Consider the following 19,767-nt stretch of genomic DNA (forward strand, 5'->3'; position numbering starts at 1 on the left):
ATGAGAGTAGTGAGACTACTAAACAAATGACTAGTTTTGCCTAGTACTCTATGCGGTGGCATTTTTGTAAATAAATTATCAAAATATACCGTTCGGGTATTAAATGTACAGTATTAAATGTACAATATGAGTATTAAATGTACAAGGTCTTTTATAATAAAATTTATCTTTTTTATTTTAATTTATTTTTAAATAGAAATTACGGAGTATATATTTAGATTGTATATTATTTTCAAAGTATTTACAAAAATGTCATACGATATGCATATTTCGTTAATCTTGAAAATTATTTAGGAATTACTTAGTGACTAGTGACTAGTTGGCTCGTGAACTATTTGAGCGAATTTCCCATATAATCATCACACTATTCCAAAAAGGTTCTTGATAGGTAGAGAGAATTTCCCATATAATCATCACACTATTTAAAAATATCCAGACGGTATATTTTGACAATTTATTTACAAAAATGCCATATAATCATCACACTATTCAAAAATATCATTACATGTTCATCAAACACCAACATTTGGTGTTCAAGAGAGAAAATTGAATAAAAACAATAAAATAGGTAGAGAGAATGGATAGTACTTTTAGCAACATCCAAATATTTGGATGTCAAACAATATTACTTCGTGTATATACAGCCGTAATTGAGCTTTCCATCCATTGCTAAATTAAAGTTTCACGATGTCCGCTCTGCAGCCGTAATTCAGGTCACTCCCAGAGGTTAAGGAGCCACTTTCTGCAATCAAGTGTCACTTTTCCATCTTCTGCGGGATTGAGACGTAGTTTTGATCTGAACTAAACGAACCATGTTTCTTGTATTCAGCTGATTTTGCTGCATAATTACAAAAATAATTATTTTACATTAATTACAACTTATGTATTCTATCAGTTAATATATATTAAGCTACTTCTTTCCCACAGGTTCAGGCATTTCATTTCAGATGTCAATATTCCAATGTAGAAAATCAACAGTCTACATAATGATGCATACCATATGCAAAACATAACTTGAAATACAAGGGAAAAGGGCTAATATAGCAAACAGCCATAAGAATTATCTGAATACAGACTTCAGATAAGAAACACCTTCAAAAGTTCCTGTTTGTTGGTTGATGTCATGATGTTGCACTAAAACGAATTCGATAATACAGTAACGGCTGTTTTCATTTTAGACATAAACAAAGAAAAGGGCCTGGAATTCATTAATAATGATTTTATCTCATACAAAAGTTTTTCTAAAAGACTGCAACAGAATATATCTCAGGTGCAAGCTAATCATTGATTGATTAAAGGAGTTCTCAGTGACAATCCAGTAGCTGACTGGAATCTGTTGCCTTCTTGTTCACACTTGATTTAGATGAGATCCAATTTCAAACTGAAAACAGCAGGCTAATTATAAAAGTAATAAGAATACACGACACAAGATCTCAGACAAAAAACTATCAACGGAGGTAAAAAGAAAAGGGAAATCTTCTACATAGAAGCATAACACTATAATCTTCTACATAATTGCTGTCACAGCAATACACAGATAGGATAAATACACAGATAGGCGGACCAAAACAGGATCGAAAGGGAAGAAAGGAGAAGAAAAACCCCCTGTAGTCCCCCCTGTACTTACATAATTCTCATTTTTAAGCAGAATTCAGCACTCTCAACAAAAAATAAAAAAAACTAAGGCTCTGTTTGGTTTGGTGTAAAACGTTTCCAGTGCAAAATGATTTTCTATGGAAAACATTATTCAAGGGAAAACACAATTCCAAATAAGTTTTCTTTTGTTTGGTTCCTTAAAAGAAAATGGGAGAAGATGGTGGAGATTGAAGGGAAAAAGGGAGAGGGAGGTAAGGAGGAAAGGTGGCAAAGTGGTTTCCCTCCTTTTCAAATGGAAAATGTTTTTTCACCTTTGAGGGAGTTATGAAAAAAATTGTTTTCCACACCTTGTCAAACCAAACAACGTAAAATGAATGAAAGGGGAAAATCGTTTTCCATGAAAATCGTTTTACACCCTACCAAACGGAGCCTAAAATATGGCACTTTTATCTTCCCCATGAACACATAAATAAATCACAGAATCATAGATTCACAGCCAAGATAACCTGGAAGAGCTACATCACTTACAGTATATTGGATGCAATGTCCCACTCCAGTGTCATATATCTGAATATGCTTCAAATTTAGAAATCCTATTACTTTCACTTGTTAGAATTACTGGCAAATTCCATGGTCATATTCCTGAAATAAGGAACCAACTTCCAGATTCACGAATCTCAGGAATCCTCTTCAAACAGTATCTTGTAAAACCTTTTCCTTTCCTCAGGATCAAATAGACGTCCAGAATGACCTACTCGATCTTCTTCTTCTTCTTGTTCAGATATTTCTACATTCTTGTCCTTTTTCTCTACTTTAGGCATAATTATTATACCTCTCTTCTTCCTCTTCTCTAGGTTTGATAAACGCCCTCGTTGATTGTACTCGTGTAGCCCCTCTTGCATTAGTTCCCCAAATTTATCCTTCACCACAACAACGGGATCCTTGTTGATTAGCTTTGAGCCATTATAGCCCTCTCGGAGAAGAACCGTGTAGGTCCTATATTTATTTGTTACATAAAATATTCCAGGATGTTTTAAAAGCAAAACATTTAACTTCTCTGGCAATGCAAACTCTCTCCTGAAATGGCCTAGCTTTATGACTGACATCTTCTTCCAAAGAGTCAGTGATAGTAATTCATGCACCAAGGCCACTGTCCTTTTCTCATGCTCCTTTGTTCCTTCAACTAAACTGCTTGAATTTTTTGTGTAAGGTGAAATATAAGGTGTTGAATTGAAGTCATGAAACTTCTCCCATGATTTAATCCATGTCGAAGGCAATGAACATGAAAAGGCAGGCTCTGTATTATTCTGCTTCTGCTTGCTAGCTGACATTTCAATGAACGAAATTGGTAACTCGGGGTTACTTGGTACAAGCTCAATCTCCATTGCACTTTTCCTGCCACTGTAATTAATAAGCCGAAACATTTCCGGATACTTTGGAACGATTCTAATGAGATAATCATCGGGGAAACCAAAATTCCGCTTCAATTCATCGAGCTTTACTACATTGAGCCTTTGATTTGAGCTCATCATCAAGATTTTCGCCAACCTCTCAGCAAACACAGGCTCCTGTTCTTCCTTGATGGACTCTTCTTCCTCTACTAAGCACATCATTCTTTTTGTTAGTTGACAATAGAGCTCGTTGTTTTCTCGAAAGACCTCAAAGCAACATGGGTACTTGTTCAACCAATTGAGAGCTTTGCCTTGAAGATCAAGGGTCTTGAACTTTTTCTGAATGAAATTTACAGGTACTACCTGGTTAGGGTATCTCAAGATTATGTTCTTGATTTGGTTATTCACAATCCAACGCCGATTATGGGATAGAGCTGATTCAAGATCTGGGTCTTTCTTCATTGACCAAAGAGAGAATTCCCTAATGTTGAGAATGTTAAATAATTGCTTTAAACTCTTATTTGTAAACATCAGGTTCTGAGAGAACCTGATAACTTTCATTTTCAGATCGTTTTGTAACAAGAATTCCCTGTTCAAAGTTCAAACAGAAAATTAGGGAAAAGAGTATTATTATGAATTCTAATTACAAAAGCTAAACCTTTGAGATGTTAGGAGAACAATCAAAATGTGAACTAGGAAATCCATAAAGATCACAACATTTTCATAGTTTTCCTTCCTAACACAAAAGGGGTTATAAACAAAAGCCTACAAAATTAGGCTGAATTCAAATATTTTATAATTTTTCTTTTGCCCAAATTCATGTTCAATCAAATTCAAATTATACTTGTAGCTAAAAAATCAATTCAATCAAACTAAACTTCATTGTGCCCTTAAATTATTGATCTTTTCTAATTACATTATTATAGAGTATAGACTATCAGACATAAAAAAGAAACACCCAAAAGTCCAACAGAATATACCAAGTAATTAACAACAAGATTTCGTCAATTTAAACATCATACATTCATATTAGGAAAAAGAATGTATGTATATACTTTTTAGATGTATAAACATGTAAATAATCATCAGAAAAATCTAAATCAATCGATAAAAAAAAAAAAAAAAGGAAAATGAAGAAAATAGACGAGGAGAAAAGGCTTTACACTGTGGTGAACACTGAGAATAGCAACGAGCAGAGAAGAAGAGGTGGTTGGAAGTCCCCAAATTGCAGAGGAGCCGCCGACTAGTGGTGGTGAACTGGTGATACAACTCCGGGGGCGGGAGAAAGAGGAAGGAGATGAAAGAGCAGCTGAGAGTAGGAGTTTGGAGAAGAGATCTTTCGTTGGTTTTTTTTTTCCTTTTCTTTTTGTCCATAAATTAATTTGAGATTTCCCTCAAAATAAATTAACTTGAGACTTTCCTCAAAATAAATTAATTTAAACTAATTTTGTATGAACTCACGTGCAGACTAGAGGGGAATTCGATCAATGTTACATGCCTTAAATGGTAATTTCTCATTGGTCTTGAGTCTCTTGACCGCGGACCGGGTCCTAAACGGGTCGGACCTGTGCCAGACCCATTCTCCATCGTGTCAGGCTTGGTCTAGATATGTTCAAAACATGGCCCAGGCCTACGGGTTGTCGTGTCGAGCCGAGTCGGGGCGTCGTGCCTAAGCCTAATTTTATTAAATTTAACGTATTTTTGTCGTGTCAGGTCAACTAGTGTCGTGTCTTATCGTTTTTTTTCCAAAAATAAAGCGGCCCATGGCCCACGACCTTTTACTCATAATAGGCTTCTTTCGTGCCCGTGCCGAACCGGACTTTTTTCGTGTCGGGTCGGGCCTCGGCCCGGCCAACGACCACCTTTCCTGATCCCCTCCTAAGCTCATAGATGTCAGATTTCGGTATTTCCATAACACTATAATTTTGGGCTCTCTCGCACGTTCTTTCTCAATAATCTTAGTCATCTCTTCTCGACCATTGTTTTCTACATTATCACTATCCTTCTCAACCCTAGTAGAAAGGTCGTCTTCTTCTTCATTTGGTTGTTCTTCTATTTGTTATTTTACATTGACGCCATAATACTCAAGATTTGGTTTATATAATGGAGATGAATTATACTCTTAAACCAAATACGAATTAGTATACATGTACTTTCTAATAAAATATTTAATATTTTTAATGTTAACATGATTAATGTCCTTACGTGTATTGCAGTCCCACACAAGAAATCTATTCTTTCATATTTTGAGGTCTATTTTAAATTAACTAGTCGTTTGACCCGTGCCATATTAGGATATAGAATATCTTATGTGTGTTATTTTTTTTTTTTTAATATTTGGGTGGTTGGTAAGTGTTCGTATTTAGTTTTAATATTTTATTGTTATACGTAGTACGAGCTGAGTAGTTATTATGTAATTTAGCCAAAATAGGTTATAACTACACTAAAATAAACCTATGAAATGAACCTAAAACATCTTTATTTTATGAAAAATTAGTTATCTTAAAGGTATTACACGTGTTGTTATTTATATAAGAGTTCTACGAAAAATATTTTCTTGGAGTCATTGTATTTCATCGATAAGGATAATTTCAGTTAATCCGCCTAATTTTTATTTCCTCATAAAAATAAAATTAAAATTTTAAAAAAGTACAAGAAGTTTTCGACAAATATAACGCAAGCACTTGAGGAACGTTGATGCGAATTTTGTAATATGTGAATTTGTTCATGCCCAAATTAACTTGAACCTCGCTATTTTCATGAGTCCTAAAATACATCATTCACTATAGTCATGTACAAATATTTAACAATCATATAATTATACTACTACATGCATCATACTTCGTACATCATAAGAAAATACATGCAGTATAGATAAGTGCAACTCTAATAAAGTTCTTCGTATGATATTTTAACTGATATTCAAATCAATGAAGGATCTATAAATAAACATTTTGTGCGTACTTCACCTCCGATATATACATGATGTGATTTGGTACATAGTACTCTCCGTAGTAAATTAGTAATACTAATACGAAGTAATTGTCATTTTTAACTAAATAAATACACTTAATTTAAAGGTTTAATGAGTGAGCCAATTTAATGGAGAATTAATTGGTTTGGAATGTTGAAAGGGGAGGAATCAGAAGATGAAGGAGTTGGTGTTAATTTTTTTTTATTTTTGTTTTATTTTTAAAGGAGAGTAATAGATGAGACACGTGTCTTTCTAGATATAGATTTTGACATTTTGTTGAGACACATGTCCTCTTATAAAATTTGATTTTCTTTTTTAAATACAGGTATAGATTACATTTAATATCCAACTCTACCGGGTTAATTTCGGGTTGGGTTACGTTTTGCCACACTTTAGGATTTTATCTATGTTAATTTTAAATTTTTTATATAAAAAAAACTGCAATTTTTTTTTTACGAAAATCAAATAAATACCGAGTTGGCATAGGTTTGAGGAATTTGATCAGTAGTATTTCTCTATATTGCTATATATAATGCTATCAGCCTATTACACATGCAAATACAACGGCTAACACAAATCACCAACAAACACAAATCAATGGCTTCAATACCTACACCACCGCAACCCACTACCGCCACCGTCCAATCCTCCAACTCCGCCGCCAGAACCCCCACACTGCAGGAGCTGTTCGCCTCCCTCAACAACCATATCAGAAACGAAATCGCTCTTCAACTGAGCCTCCCACCGCCCTCGACCTCGACTTCGACCATGGCTTCTTCTACCGCCAATCCCTCTTCGTATCTCGAGCGTCCTTCCGGTGTTCGCTCTTCTTAATGTCCAAGATTCCACGGTTGTTCTTGCGTTGGCGCTACTATGTAGTAATATAATTTGATAAAAAATTCTATAGTTTTATGTAGTAGTATTATGATTAATAAGGGTTTTAAACCGATATGATTATGATCTTTTTATGTACTTGATGAATACAGTTGTTTAATTATTGATTTCTATTTCCGGTCAATTTCGTAAGTATTTGAGTTCAATTCAATGAAACTCGATGAAGATTTGCCCTAATTTTGAGGTAGTTAGATGACAGTTTTTCTGTAGTTTAACGGTTACTAATCACTGATCAGTTTTTCTTTTTGCCGTTTTACGGTTAAGGAAATTTGTCTTAGTGTTTGTGTTCATGCATGTTCGGCTAGATAGAACGTTAGTAAACTAATAAGACTTGATAACTCGCGAAATAACCAATAAAATTAAGATCCGCCAATCATAATTCTTACTTCGACAGATGAATATACTAGTCAAATTGATCTAGGTAAGCTCGATTCAACTCAACTTGAGAAACTCATAATAAAGATCTGCCAATTCAAATAAATTTAGAGAACTTAAAATAAAGGAAAATATGACATAAACAATCTCAACTTTCACACATCTTCTAAACATAATTCAACTTTGGATTATTTTAGAATAATCCAAACTTTAGGGGTTACCTTCTTAAAATAATCTAAACTATCAATTTGCCTATGTACAATAGACTCGAAATGGATTAGTAATGACAAGAAAAAAAGACTTCGGATTATTTTGAGAAGGTAACCCCTGAAATTTGAATTATTCTAAAATAATCCAAAGTTGGGATTATTTTGAGAAGATGAGTGAAAGGTGGATTATTTATGTCAATTTTTTCTAAAATAATTCAGAAAAAATTATTGAGATCGGTTTAGCAAGAATACGTTTTAGGGTAAGTTAGATGTATTATTTAATTAGATGGTGGGGTTGATAAGTTACTAAAAATGGCAAGTGTATCTCATAAATAAATACGGCCGGAAAAAGTAAGTGTATCCCTTAAATAAATACGGAGGGCGTAATAAGTTAAATAAGATTTTCTTTTATATACGGAGTACAATTTAACGCAAAAAAAAAACAAAAATCATCAGAAAAAATAAGTTCAAATAAGTACGTTTAGATTAGACTTCGTTCTATTCAACTTATTTTGTTTGAATTTATGTTATTTGAACTTATCTAAACTTAACTGAACTTATTTTGTCCGAAATAAACTTATTTGTATGTGAAAATGTCTGAAAGAAATTTATTCTTTTCTGATTTAATTGAACTTATTTGAATTTATTTTATCTGAAATAAGTCAAAATGTGTCGAACATAATAGGGCCTAAATTTAATTTTAGTTAAATCAAACGGAGTCTTACAAGCACGCGATTTGTTTTAACTTAGGATATGTTTGGCAATACTAGCTGAAATCAAGCTGAAACTGATAAGGTAGCTGAAACTGATAAGATAACACCTGAAATTGATAAGGTGTTGAAACTGATAAGGTCGTAATTTACATTAACTGTTTGGTACGACTAATTTTTTAAGTACCTAAAATTAAGTTATATTTATTTCAGATGAAACCTAACATTGGTTTTCCTTATTAAAATTCAACCCAAAAAAAATAAAAAAAAAATTAGCACGGGTATTTGTTTCAAATGGAAATATGAGTATGATTTTCTTTTTAAACAAAATTGGATAAGTATTAAGTTAATATAGCTGAAAAAAGTTACAGGCCATTACCAATAATGAATATAAATATGAGCAGTAGTATAATGGTTGTAATTATATATAATAGTAGGACAAAATAATTATTTTCATCCACTTTTTCAAACCTCTAATTGCAAAAAGCTCATATATTGAGCTTTTTTTAAATTAGCTTTTTTACCCAAAAACTCTATTTCAATCATCTCCTAACCAAACACTCCCAATTACAGAGTAGCTTTTTCTAAAGGTCATACCTCTAATTCACCCCAAAAAGCTCTTTTTCCCTCAAACCTCTCCTAATTAACCAAACACCCTCAAACTCTTTGCAACACAGTTGAAAAATACAGCCACATTATGCCCATCAATATGTTAACAGCAAGTCAACATGTGCTTTGGAGGTAAAAATTTCAGTTACTGACTGTAAAATGTTACTCTCGTTAACGTTTGGATTTCAGTCAATCAACCTTAAATTTTAATTTAGCTTCCTACCAATCACTCCTAATCATTTAAGGTGACTTAAATTATTAGCACCTATTATTTACGGTGACTGAAAATGATTGTCAAACATTACCTTAATTGGATATCTTTAAGTAAATGAAGTACACATGCACCTTGACTTCCATGGTGATTATTAAGGAATATAATACTCTTCGTTGACCTATTCTTCTTATTTGGACGCCCTTATTTTAGGGGCGGACTAGTAAAGTACGTAACATTTTGTGTAAGTACCTGATTCATGCACTAACAGAAAGCTTTGGGGCTTTGGGGCTGAATTATCAATTGACTGTTGGTTCAGTGGTGATTGAGGTTGAACTTGGTAGGGAGGACCCGTGTTCGATCCCTTTTAACAATAATTGGGATGGGAATGGAACCTATCCACTCAAAAACTCGCCCCGCATCCGGATTAACCCTAAGGATGAACCGGATAGTACCAAAAAAAACTTTGGGCTAACATTTTTTTGATTGTGTAAGTACATGATTCACGCATTTCATAAATTAAAGTACACCATGCAGATGCCGACTACTCCGTAGTATTATTTGTCCTCAAAACTAGAATCGAATCACGTTTGTACTGTTATCGTTCTTGTGGCTTTCTCTACACCAAAAATAAAATAAAATAGCCTCAACTCGTAAATTTTATTAATAAAACAAATTAATTAAGAAGGATTTAAACCCATAATAATCTTCTTACTCCCTCCGTCCCATAATATAGTGCCCGTTTGACCAAAATCACGGTTATTAAGGTAAAGGATAACATTGATAATAAAAACAATAATGATTTGTACTTTCAAGATAAAGTACATGTTAGTTGGCAAAAATGGAGAGATAAATTATAGATTAAAGGTGTGTACATAATAAATAGGCCTAAAAAGGACAAAAATCAAGCACATGGGTTGAATAAAAGTCAAAAAGTACAATTTTCAAAGTAAAAATTAATGGTTTAAAATAGAAATAGGCACATCATTTAGGGACACCATTTTAGGAAAACATGCACTATATTATGGGACGGAGGGAGTATTAGACTGTTGATGATTCTTATGCTTAAGATAATGATCCAAAATAGCAAGCCTAGCAGTCTCAAATGCAAAATAACCAATAGCAGAAAAACAAGCACTATGAACAACCCTAGCACCCATACCCCTTGTTAAACCAACCAAACCTTCCTCCATCAAAATCTGCTTAACAATCTCACTAACCCCATAATTATTATTAACCACCATTACCCCGTGAAATTGTGTCATCATCCTAGTCTTAACAACATCTAACGGTGTCGTTAACGACGCCGATATCGCCCCCGCCAACGCACCACAACAAACACTCTCCAACGGTGTCAACTTCTTCTTCTCCTTCTTAATAAGTATGGCGGTTTTAAGCCACTCGAACGACGAGTAGCTTAAAACTCCGGCCGGTAAATTCCTCAGCAATGTAGCTGAGTAACCGGTGTATAACCCTAACAAACCATCTCTTTTCAGAATTTGAGCTAAAATCTCCCATGATTTTCCCTTTACGCCAGCTTGCATTCTTTGGGTGATTAGCTCTTTCGGTACCTGTTAGGAATTAAACATAACTTAGTTAAGTCGACAAGAATACGAAACGAATTTAGAGTCAGATAGAAGCTTGCGGTACAAACCACCTCAAAGGCGGTGATATGTTGTTTATTTTTTTTATTTTTTAGGGAACCGTGATAGGTTGTTTTCTAGGTTAATTAGAATTGTAATTAGGAAACTAGATATTATCTTGCAGTAACTTAATAATACAGTGACATTTTTGTCTTTCATTATTATATTTGCGATTTGTTTTATATTGTATATATCCTTAATCGTTTGTGACAGACGTTTGGTTATAACAGTACCATTACGGCGGAGGAGACGACACTCCCCATTAGACTCGCCGTTGGAGGGACTAACAGCGACGGAAACGCCTCGAAATTTGATAGAAACGATTTACCAAACTCGCAAGTTCCAAATAGTAAAGCAGAGGAGAAAGTTGATCCAACGATTACTGCTGATATCCCACTGTAAAAACTCGAGACACCTTTGGTTTGGAAGGTTTTTACTATGGCGTCGAGGGTATTTTTGTAAATTTGACTAGCTCCTTTTGTTTGGAGCTTTGTTTTGATGGTGTCTAGTGGGTGAAGGGTGAAGTAGGTGAACGCGCCGGCGGAGGCTCCGGCGCACATTCCGATGACGGCGCGTTCGAAAACCGAGAGACTATCCATGGTGGACTTTGTGGTTGTTTTTGGTGTTGGTGTTGGTGTTTGGAGTTTGGGTTGCATGGACATGGAAGTACAAAGGAAATGGGAGGAAGGGGTAATTTTGTCATTATTGGTGGATTTTCGAGTTTTCGAGGAAATGAGGATGGAGTTGAGTTGAGTGAAGGAGGTGTTGAAATGGTGATGATTAGAGGTTGAGTTGAGTGGTAATAATGTTTGAAGAGACATTGATGAGGATGATTTTTGAGTTTTCATGATTAATTAAGTTAGTTTAAGTTAAGTGTGGGATTAATTCTTGAGTTTGTGAATGTTAATTACGTTTATGTAGAAACTAGGAAGCATGTCTGGTAAAGAAACTTGTGATTCATGCCTTTTCAATATTAAAAAAATATTTAATTTTAAAGGTACAAATGATGGATAACGAGTGTTTGGTCATGTAAGCTAAATGAGGACTTCTTCTTGCCTTCTTTTTTGGGGGATGAATGATTGAATAATAATGGGAAATGATGAGGGTATGTTTGGATTTTCTAAGAATTGGAAAGTGGGTGCAACATTTTAAATTTTGTGTAACAACTTTAGTACATGTTACTTAGTTAGAGCTTTCATCTTGGTTTCAGGTGATCTCGGGATCGATTCTCATCCCCATCCTTGTGGCTCAGTTACACACAAAAAAAAAAAGCGCGGCCCAAATTCAAACGATTTAAATCACGCAATAGAAGAAGAACGATCACGAAAATAACGTAACTACAAAGGTAATTGTAATCCTAGTAACTACGAAGAATTATAGTATTACTTATACTGAACTACAAAGCTACAAGAGGATCCGACGCAATTGCAACATATTAGACGATGAATAAGCAATGTTGTTGATGTTGTTATTCATCGTACTAAAATCAAAATCATTCATTAAACGAATCATCGAATACGTCTCCGAAATCGAACTGGTGGTGAAATTATTGATCGTTATCGTCGCTTATTGTGAAGAGACTTTCCAACAACTTTGAGTCGTCGAAAATCTTCAGTTCTGGCGTTTCAAAGTTGAAGAAATCGTTCAAAACGGGGTGTCTAATAAATATATAGTAATTCTTACGTTGATATAGTTACTGTAATAGTCATATAGGTACTGCGATAGTCATACAGTGATTTTAATATTATAATTACTAATATATGTGATATAGTTACTGAATAGATCATATAGTAACTCTTACTTTGATATACTCCCTCCGTCCCGAAATACTTGAAACGCTTTCCTTATCAGGCCGTCCCGATTACTTGAAACGCTTCTAAAAATGGAAACTTTACATAATATTTTATTATTTTCTCACCTTATCTAAGGGCCCACCAACAACCCTACTACCCCAAATAAACATTAAAAAAATTATAACCCCCCACCACATTCCACTATCTATATTAAAAAAAATACCCCACTACTAACTCCCTTTCAATTAAATAAGAAGTCAATTATAATGAATTAAACTCCGTGCCGGTCAAAAGGTTTCAAGTATTCCGGGACGGGGGGAGTAGTTATTATAAGGAAAATTTGCAAAATACAACCTAATAAAGTTTTCTATTTGTCAATTACAACCTCAAATTTCTATTTTTGCCAATTACAACCTTAAACTTATACATTCATTTTAAATTACAACCCGAAAATATTTTCCGGCAAAAATAACCGGAAGATGATGTCATAATGTTATTAAAAAAAGTAGTTACATATTTTCTATAAAAAAATCAAATCGATAACTAAGAATTGAAACAAAAAAAATAAATAATCGAAAAAATAATTATTATTTTTTGTACTTCATAATTTTTTTTAATAACGTTATGACGTCATTTTTCGGTGATTTTTGTCGGAAAATGGTTTCGAGTTGTAATTTAAAATAGATGTACAAGTTTAAGGTTGTAATTGGCAAAATTAGAAATTTGAGGTTGTAATTGGCAAATAGAGAAGTTTATTAGGTTGTATTTGACAAATTTGCCTTATTATAATATTATTATAGTTACTCTAATAGTCATACAATAACTTTAAATTTATAATTATAAATATATAGATAACTAGTGAACGATACGTGCGTTGCACGTGAATATTTTTACAAAAAATTTGGTGTATGCAAAAACATTTAAATTAATTTATACTCGTGGAAAAGAGTCACATTTCCATTTTTAGTAACTTTTCTATCCTACTTCTAGTTATTTAATATATTTAATTTTCTCTAGGGACCACCACTACGATAAACTGTCTCTCAACTTTGATTAAAATATTTTTCCCACCATTTTTTTTCTTATTTGTTTATTACTTCCCCGCACTTGTTTTATTATTTTTATTAGATTCAACTCTCCATCCTTAATAAGTGTGCCGGTCAATATGTGACTCTTAATAAAATATGAAGGGAGTAACATAATAGTATTGTTATAAAAAATTACACAATATTGCTATTCTTGTTATATACATACAAAAATGTGGTCCGGCAAGAAATTCATTTTTAAAAACTCGTTGTATGCATTGAACTTTCTTAATTATCTTCGTTAGAAAAATTGGCAAACCAATACTAAGAGTGAAGTGGAACAAATAAAACAAATAAATAAGTGAAGAAGCAAGAATAATTAGTTCACTATTTAGCCTAGTTGCATTGAGCTTCTTATACATGACCAAAAGACTCCAAAGTAAAAGTAGATGAAAGAACTCACTTTTGATCTATAACTTTGACTCCCAAATTCAATGAAACACTTTGTCGGATAAACATCTAAACATTAGATATAAACCCATAAAAAAAAATTGATTGTTTCAAAAGTAACTCATACCAAAGCGGCAAAGTCTACAATCAAGTTTTCACCTTCCTCCTGATGATTAACAACAGTGAGAAGACAAAAACATATATGTAATATAGTTACGTGAATAGTCATACAACAACTTTTAAATTTATAATTATGAATATATGTGATATAGTTTCTGCATAAATCATATAGCAACTCTTATATTGATATAGTTATACTTATACGTAATATAGTTACTCAAATAGTCATAAAATTCATACATATTCTTACATATGTAATATAGTTAAAAAGAGTTACTATAGTATCTGGAGAATAATTGTAACATTTAAAGAGTAACTATACATAATTTCTTGTTCGGTAAAGTAACTATTATCTGGAGAGTAATTCTAACATTTAAAAAAATAACTATTTTATCCTAAGAGTAACTATATGTTATGTAAAGTAACTATATCTTCATAATAGTAACTATGAAAAAATAATAATTAATATGGTCATTTCGATAAGAATAACTATTTTATCCAAAGAGTAAATATATCATATAGAAAAGTAATTTTAACAGTAGAACAATTATTACGAATTATATATTTTAAAATAAACAATGTAATATAGATGCTTTAGAGGTCATATACTATATAGTAACTTTTTCTATTATAGTTACTATAATTTCATATAATTACTGGGGAAAAAAAAAAGAAAAAAAAAGAGTAGTTATAACTCTTAACAGTAATTAAGAAAAAAATAACTACATGATTAGTTGTTTTGAGCTACGTACGCCATTCTAATTATTTGCATCTATTCAATAAGCCAATTAAACTCAAATATTTTTTGAACTAAAAAGTACTAATTAACACGTCCACGTCCCTTCTTTCCACAAATACATCATCTCCTTCGACGTCCGCGCCCTCTCTTTTCTCTACCACGTCCTTGGTTTTCATTGTTGTCAGAATTTTCTTCTTCTTCTCCTACTTTTGTTTTCCTTGCAGAAGTTATTCTTTGCACGACTTCAATTCTAGATGAATCATCTTTGTATTTCTGAATCAATAATATTAAACTAAGTTAATACTTTAACATTTAAATATGAAAAAATAACATAATAACTATGTAAAACATGTAGTTTGTATTATGCATCATACAGTTAATGATATGAATCATCTTTGTATTTCTGAATCAATAATATTAAACTAAGTTAATAATTTAACATTTAAATATGAAAAAAATAACATAATAACTATGTAAAACATAGAATTAATGATAGTAAGATATTCGCAGAATTGCAGATATAGTTATTGTTATTGTTATAGTCATATAGTTACTGTCATAATAATATAGTCGCTTTTACTACTAATAACATACTGATAAAATAGAACATAATGATAAAATAGTAACTATTAAAAACATATAGTTACTATTATACATGATATAGTATCTCTTAATATTAATGATAGTCATATACGAGCAGGGTTGCAGATATAGTTATTGTTATGATCATATAGTTATTGTGATCATAACATAACAACTCTTATTACTAATAACGTATAGGACAACAAATAACATAAAAAGAACATTATAATATACATAATACAAGATATAGTACCTATAAATATTATTGGTGGTCATTTAGTCACAAAGTTGAAGACATAGTTTGTGTGATAATAATATAGTGACTCTATCTATAATCTAGTAACTATATCACTAAAAATATAGAATAACATAACCAACATGCACATAACATAATAAACTAACGTAGTACCTATTTCAAACATATAGTAACTATTGAAGAAAATAAACATATGGTAACAAATCATGATAAAATAAACATAATACCTATTTCAAACATATAGTAACTATATAAATAATATAGTAACTATTAAAGAAAGTAAACATATGGTAACAAATCATGATAAAATAAACATAGTACATATTTCAAAAATATAGTAACTATATAAAACATATAGTGACTATTATTAAAATATAATAACTATTGTACACATATAGTAACCATTATAATCATATAATCGCTATCTAAACAACGGACAAAAACATACTCTAAATAACATAGTACATAATGTAATCGTATAGTAACTTTTTTTTATTGAAAAAGCCACTATAAACTGTTCATAACATAGTAACTATCTTAAACACATTGTTACTGTTTTAAACTTATACTCCCTCCGTCCCAGAATAGTCGTTACACTCTCTTGGGCACACAGTTTAATGCGATAAGTAGTAGTGTGGTTATCAATTATTAATTTATTGAAAAAGTTGATGTGATAGGAGTTAGTGGGGTATTTTTTTAATTGAATGAGAAAGGGTGTGGGGACAAAAAAAATTAGTTGGAAGAGAGAGACAATATAATAATTGTGGGGTCATTCCTAATATAGAAGTGTAACAACTAATCCGGGACGGACGAAAAAGGAAAGTGTAACAACTAATCTGGGACGGAGAGAGTAATAAGTTTGTAAAAAATATAGTAACTATTTTAAATACATAATTATTGTTTTAAAGTTATAGTAACTTTTTAAAAAATATTGTTACTCTAAAAACTACTACTAACATAAACACAATGAACATTCCATGGACTATTTAAAAAACTATTTCGCAAATATTATAGTTAAAATTGCATAGAAACTCTAAAAATTACATAGTACCTCTTGAAACCGTATAGTTACTGTATTACTCGTATAGTTACTATTTAAAATCGTGAAGTCACTGATCGAATTCGAGAAGTAAAAACGATATTTCGGCAAAACATAAACGTTAATTTCTCCAAAACAACAAATATTTTCAATTTTTTTAAAAAATATACTTAAAAATCTTTAAAAAAACAACAAACCGAGTTGTGATCTCTAAAAATACTTGCGAAGATTTGTAGACAAGCGCAAATTCTTCGATTCGGTTTCGGCAACGACGAACCTCATTCTTGATCTACTACTTCCTCCAATTTTTCCTCATCTAACAGATCCAATTATGAGAATTATAAGATAATTACGAAGAAAATCGAACAAAAACTAGAAATTTTGGCTAAATTTTGAAAAGCATAGAGAGAAAATGAAGAGAGAGAAATGAAAGAGAACTGAACCGAATGCATATCTGAAATTTTGAAATTAATAAAAAAGTTTAAAACGTATATAAAGTGGGTTAGACACAAATCGCATTCAAACTCTACAAAACACATAGTAACTCTTTAAAACACATAGGTACTGTAATACGCATATTGTTACTATTTAAAATCACAAAATAACTGTCACGTGACAGTTACACATGTTGCCCATACAAATTACTCTGTTGCCCTGGTCCACGCTAAGTTAGCATGGACCAGGTTTTTATTAGTGTAAATATTATTTTTAATTGGATGTACTCAAAATGTTCTTTACATTTTACATTTTATATTTAATTGGTTAAAATAATCATTAGAGACATGTAATGTTTCTTATTAAAATAATCATTAAAATACTCTATTAAAAATCTAATGTTTCGTTCATTACATTTACATTTTGATATATAGTGTCTAATAAAATCTAATGTTTCATTCATTACATTTACATTTTACATTTTGATAGAATATTTTATATTATTATTCTATCAAAATCTGTTTCTAATGATTATTTTAACCAATTAACTTTATTGGGTAATTTAATCTCTCACATTTTTCTATTGGTATATTAAATGTTTCTTATTTTTCCAATATCGAAATTTTGATAAAAGTCAAAACTTTATAAATAAACGTATTTTCCTTGTTTAATAAAAAAAATAGAGGAACTTCAATGCCCATTAATTAGTAGACGGAAAGAATACTAATTACTTTTCTAATTGCAATAAACTAGTATCATAACAATTTAAAGCTTTAATCACAATATCAAACAAAATAATCATATATAAAAGTGAATAATCACCAAATTAATTATCACCATTATACTTCATAATCAGATCAATCTACTAATGAAACATTTATCATAAACTTGTTGTAAAAGGGCTCATTTGTGCTATTTATGGTGTTATGTATATTGTGAATATTTATTGTCAATCAATTGATACAAAATAACAGTGAATTATAATAATTGCAATATATGGCTATCCAAAAGTATCATCTTGCAATTTTTGTTTACTTTCTTTTGTATTCCATCTCAGCTCTCGCGGTAAGGCTAAGGTTACACGAATATGGGGTTCACAAGGTACACGTACGTATACACTGAATTATTTTAGGCTATTAGATACACCTAGGACTCTAGGAGCATCAATACAAGACGAAAAATGATTTAACTTGCTTTCTGGCTCATTTGTATAACGGGTTTTATATTGAGTTTGTTCCTTGGTTAGTGTTTATGTATTTTGGGTTTTGGATTGGACTGGATCGGATTCGAAAAAAGTTTGGATCAGACTCGGACTTAAATATCCAAGTCTAAATTTTTTTGGATTGGATTTGGACTAGGCAAAGTCAAATCCACTCCATCCAATTTACACCCCTATTGACCACATGCCAGTTGGAGAGGTAATTTTATATGAGAGTGTCACGTGAGTGACGTGACAATATTGTTGTAGATAGTGATCGATAGAAATTTGAGGATGCACGAGGAAGTTTTGATGGACTTTTCGCTTTGGATACCCTTATATTTTGTGGGAGCTTTATTGATTGGCTCACCTCTTAACTCATGCACATGCAACATATTTATAGTGGTTGTATCCCGATTTCTAGATTTTTCTACACTTGTCATTATCTAGATTTTTCTTAGGATAATTCTTAACATTTCCTAAGATTATTCTAGATTATAATTTACAATCATATATTTTTAGATTGTTCTACATTAATACATTTCACTACTAGATTTTTACAATCATATTATCTAGATTTGTGTAGATTAATATTTCAACAGGTAGATGAGATTTGGTTTTTATGATTTTAATTTTAAATACCAGGTGTTGATTGATTGATTAAACTTTTGTCGCTGGTAATCTATGATATTACTCGTACTTTTTTTTATTACTCGTACGGGTCGTGCCAATCTAGTTACCATTTATCATTTCGGATACAGAATGATGCTATAATGAATTTGGTAAGTCCAAATGAGGGATCAATGGTTTGTGGAAGTACTACAGAAGGAGGAACAGTGGAATATAAATTATCCTGTTTATTTGGGGCCAAATTATCGTGATCAATGGTTGCTAGTTTTGGCAATCCATGTGGGATACCGATACCAACTCGGAACGTGTTTGTATGAATTCTTTCCCTCAAAGTCTTATGACTTTGGCGGAACTTGACCTTCTATAATGATATGCTTACTCTTTCCCTCAAAAAAATTTATTATTACTACTAATTTGCCTGAAAAAAATTAAGTACATTACTAATGTTGTTACTATTGTCTAATTTTTTTTTTCCATAGGCGTGTATTGGGAAGGAAAGCTGTAGCATAAGTGCCTCAGACGATGAATTTGGATCTAGCCCTTGCGAAGGACCCAAGACACTTGCGGTACAAGCTGCTTGTTAATCATTTGGCTAAATTATTACAAGTTGACTGAGCATCTTAGCTGTACAAAACGCAAATCTTTTGGATTGTTATAAATACTGTTTGTTTTCGAATATAGATTGATGTTACAAGTCATATGACAATTACGTCATAAACAAATTACTCCCTCCGTTTCTTAACTGCAATGTGCATACCTTCCTTGGACACATAATTTTAGAATTTTCCCCGTCCTCCAATGTTTGCCCAATTGCATTTTTTGAGGTTAATCAATATAGTCATGTGGGGGTGTAGTTAAATTCAATTCAATTTATATGTGTAGAATATC

General features: G+C 31.8%; 2 protein-coding genes across 2 annotated transcripts; both read right to left on the minus strand.

Annotated features, from left to right (window-relative positions):
• Window positions 1-378: 378 nt before the first annotated feature.
• On the minus strand, window positions 379-4,387 carry LOC110783138 (protein WHAT'S THIS FACTOR 1 homolog, chloroplastic). The gene is made up of 3 exons (XM_021987441.2): window positions 4,151-4,387; window positions 2,125-3,576; window positions 379-838 (listed from the first exon to the last, which is right to left on the minus strand). Exon 2 carries the CDS (start codon window positions 3,546-3,548, stop codon window positions 2,274-2,276), a length of 1,275 nt encoding a protein of 424 aa, XP_021843133.1. The 5' UTR covers window positions 3,549-3,576; window positions 4,151-4,387; the 3' UTR covers window positions 379-838; window positions 2,125-2,273.
• A 5,414-nt stretch (window positions 4,388-9,801) lies between these two features.
• Window positions 9,802-11,596, minus strand: LOC110783037 (protein MITOFERRINLIKE 1, chloroplastic-like). The gene is made up of 2 exons (XM_021987332.2): window positions 10,846-11,596; window positions 9,802-10,540 (listed from the first exon to the last, which is right to left on the minus strand). The coding sequence occupies exons 1-2, from the start codon at window positions 11,458-11,460 to the stop codon at window positions 9,992-9,994; spliced, it is 1,164 nt and encodes a 387-aa protein (XP_021843024.1). The 5' UTR covers window positions 11,461-11,596; the 3' UTR covers window positions 9,802-9,991.
• Window positions 11,597-19,767: the final 8,171 nt, after the last annotated feature.

The sequence above is a fragment of the Spinacia oleracea genome, chromosome 3 (genome assembly GCF_020520425.1).
Source record: "Spinacia oleracea cultivar Varoflay chromosome 3, BTI_SOV_V1, whole genome shotgun sequence".
Classification (NCBI taxonomy): Eukaryota; Viridiplantae; Streptophyta; class Magnoliopsida; order Caryophyllales; family Amaranthaceae; genus Spinacia; species Spinacia oleracea.

Bases quoted from the DNA above. Each gene is read 5' to 3' on its own strand.
- LOC110783138 (XM_021987441.2), bottom strand. From the start codon at position 3,548: ATGAAAGTTATCAGGTTCTCTCAGAACCTGATGTTTACAAATAAGAGT.
- LOC110783037 (XM_021987332.2), bottom strand. From the start codon at position 11,460: ATGAAAACTCAAAAATCATCCTCATCAATGTCTCTTCAAACATTATTA. The intron at 10,541-10,845 runs GTACTGTTATAA...AATTCCTAACAG, and splicing joins TCGTCTCCTCCGCCGTAATG to GTACCGAAAGAGCTAATCAC.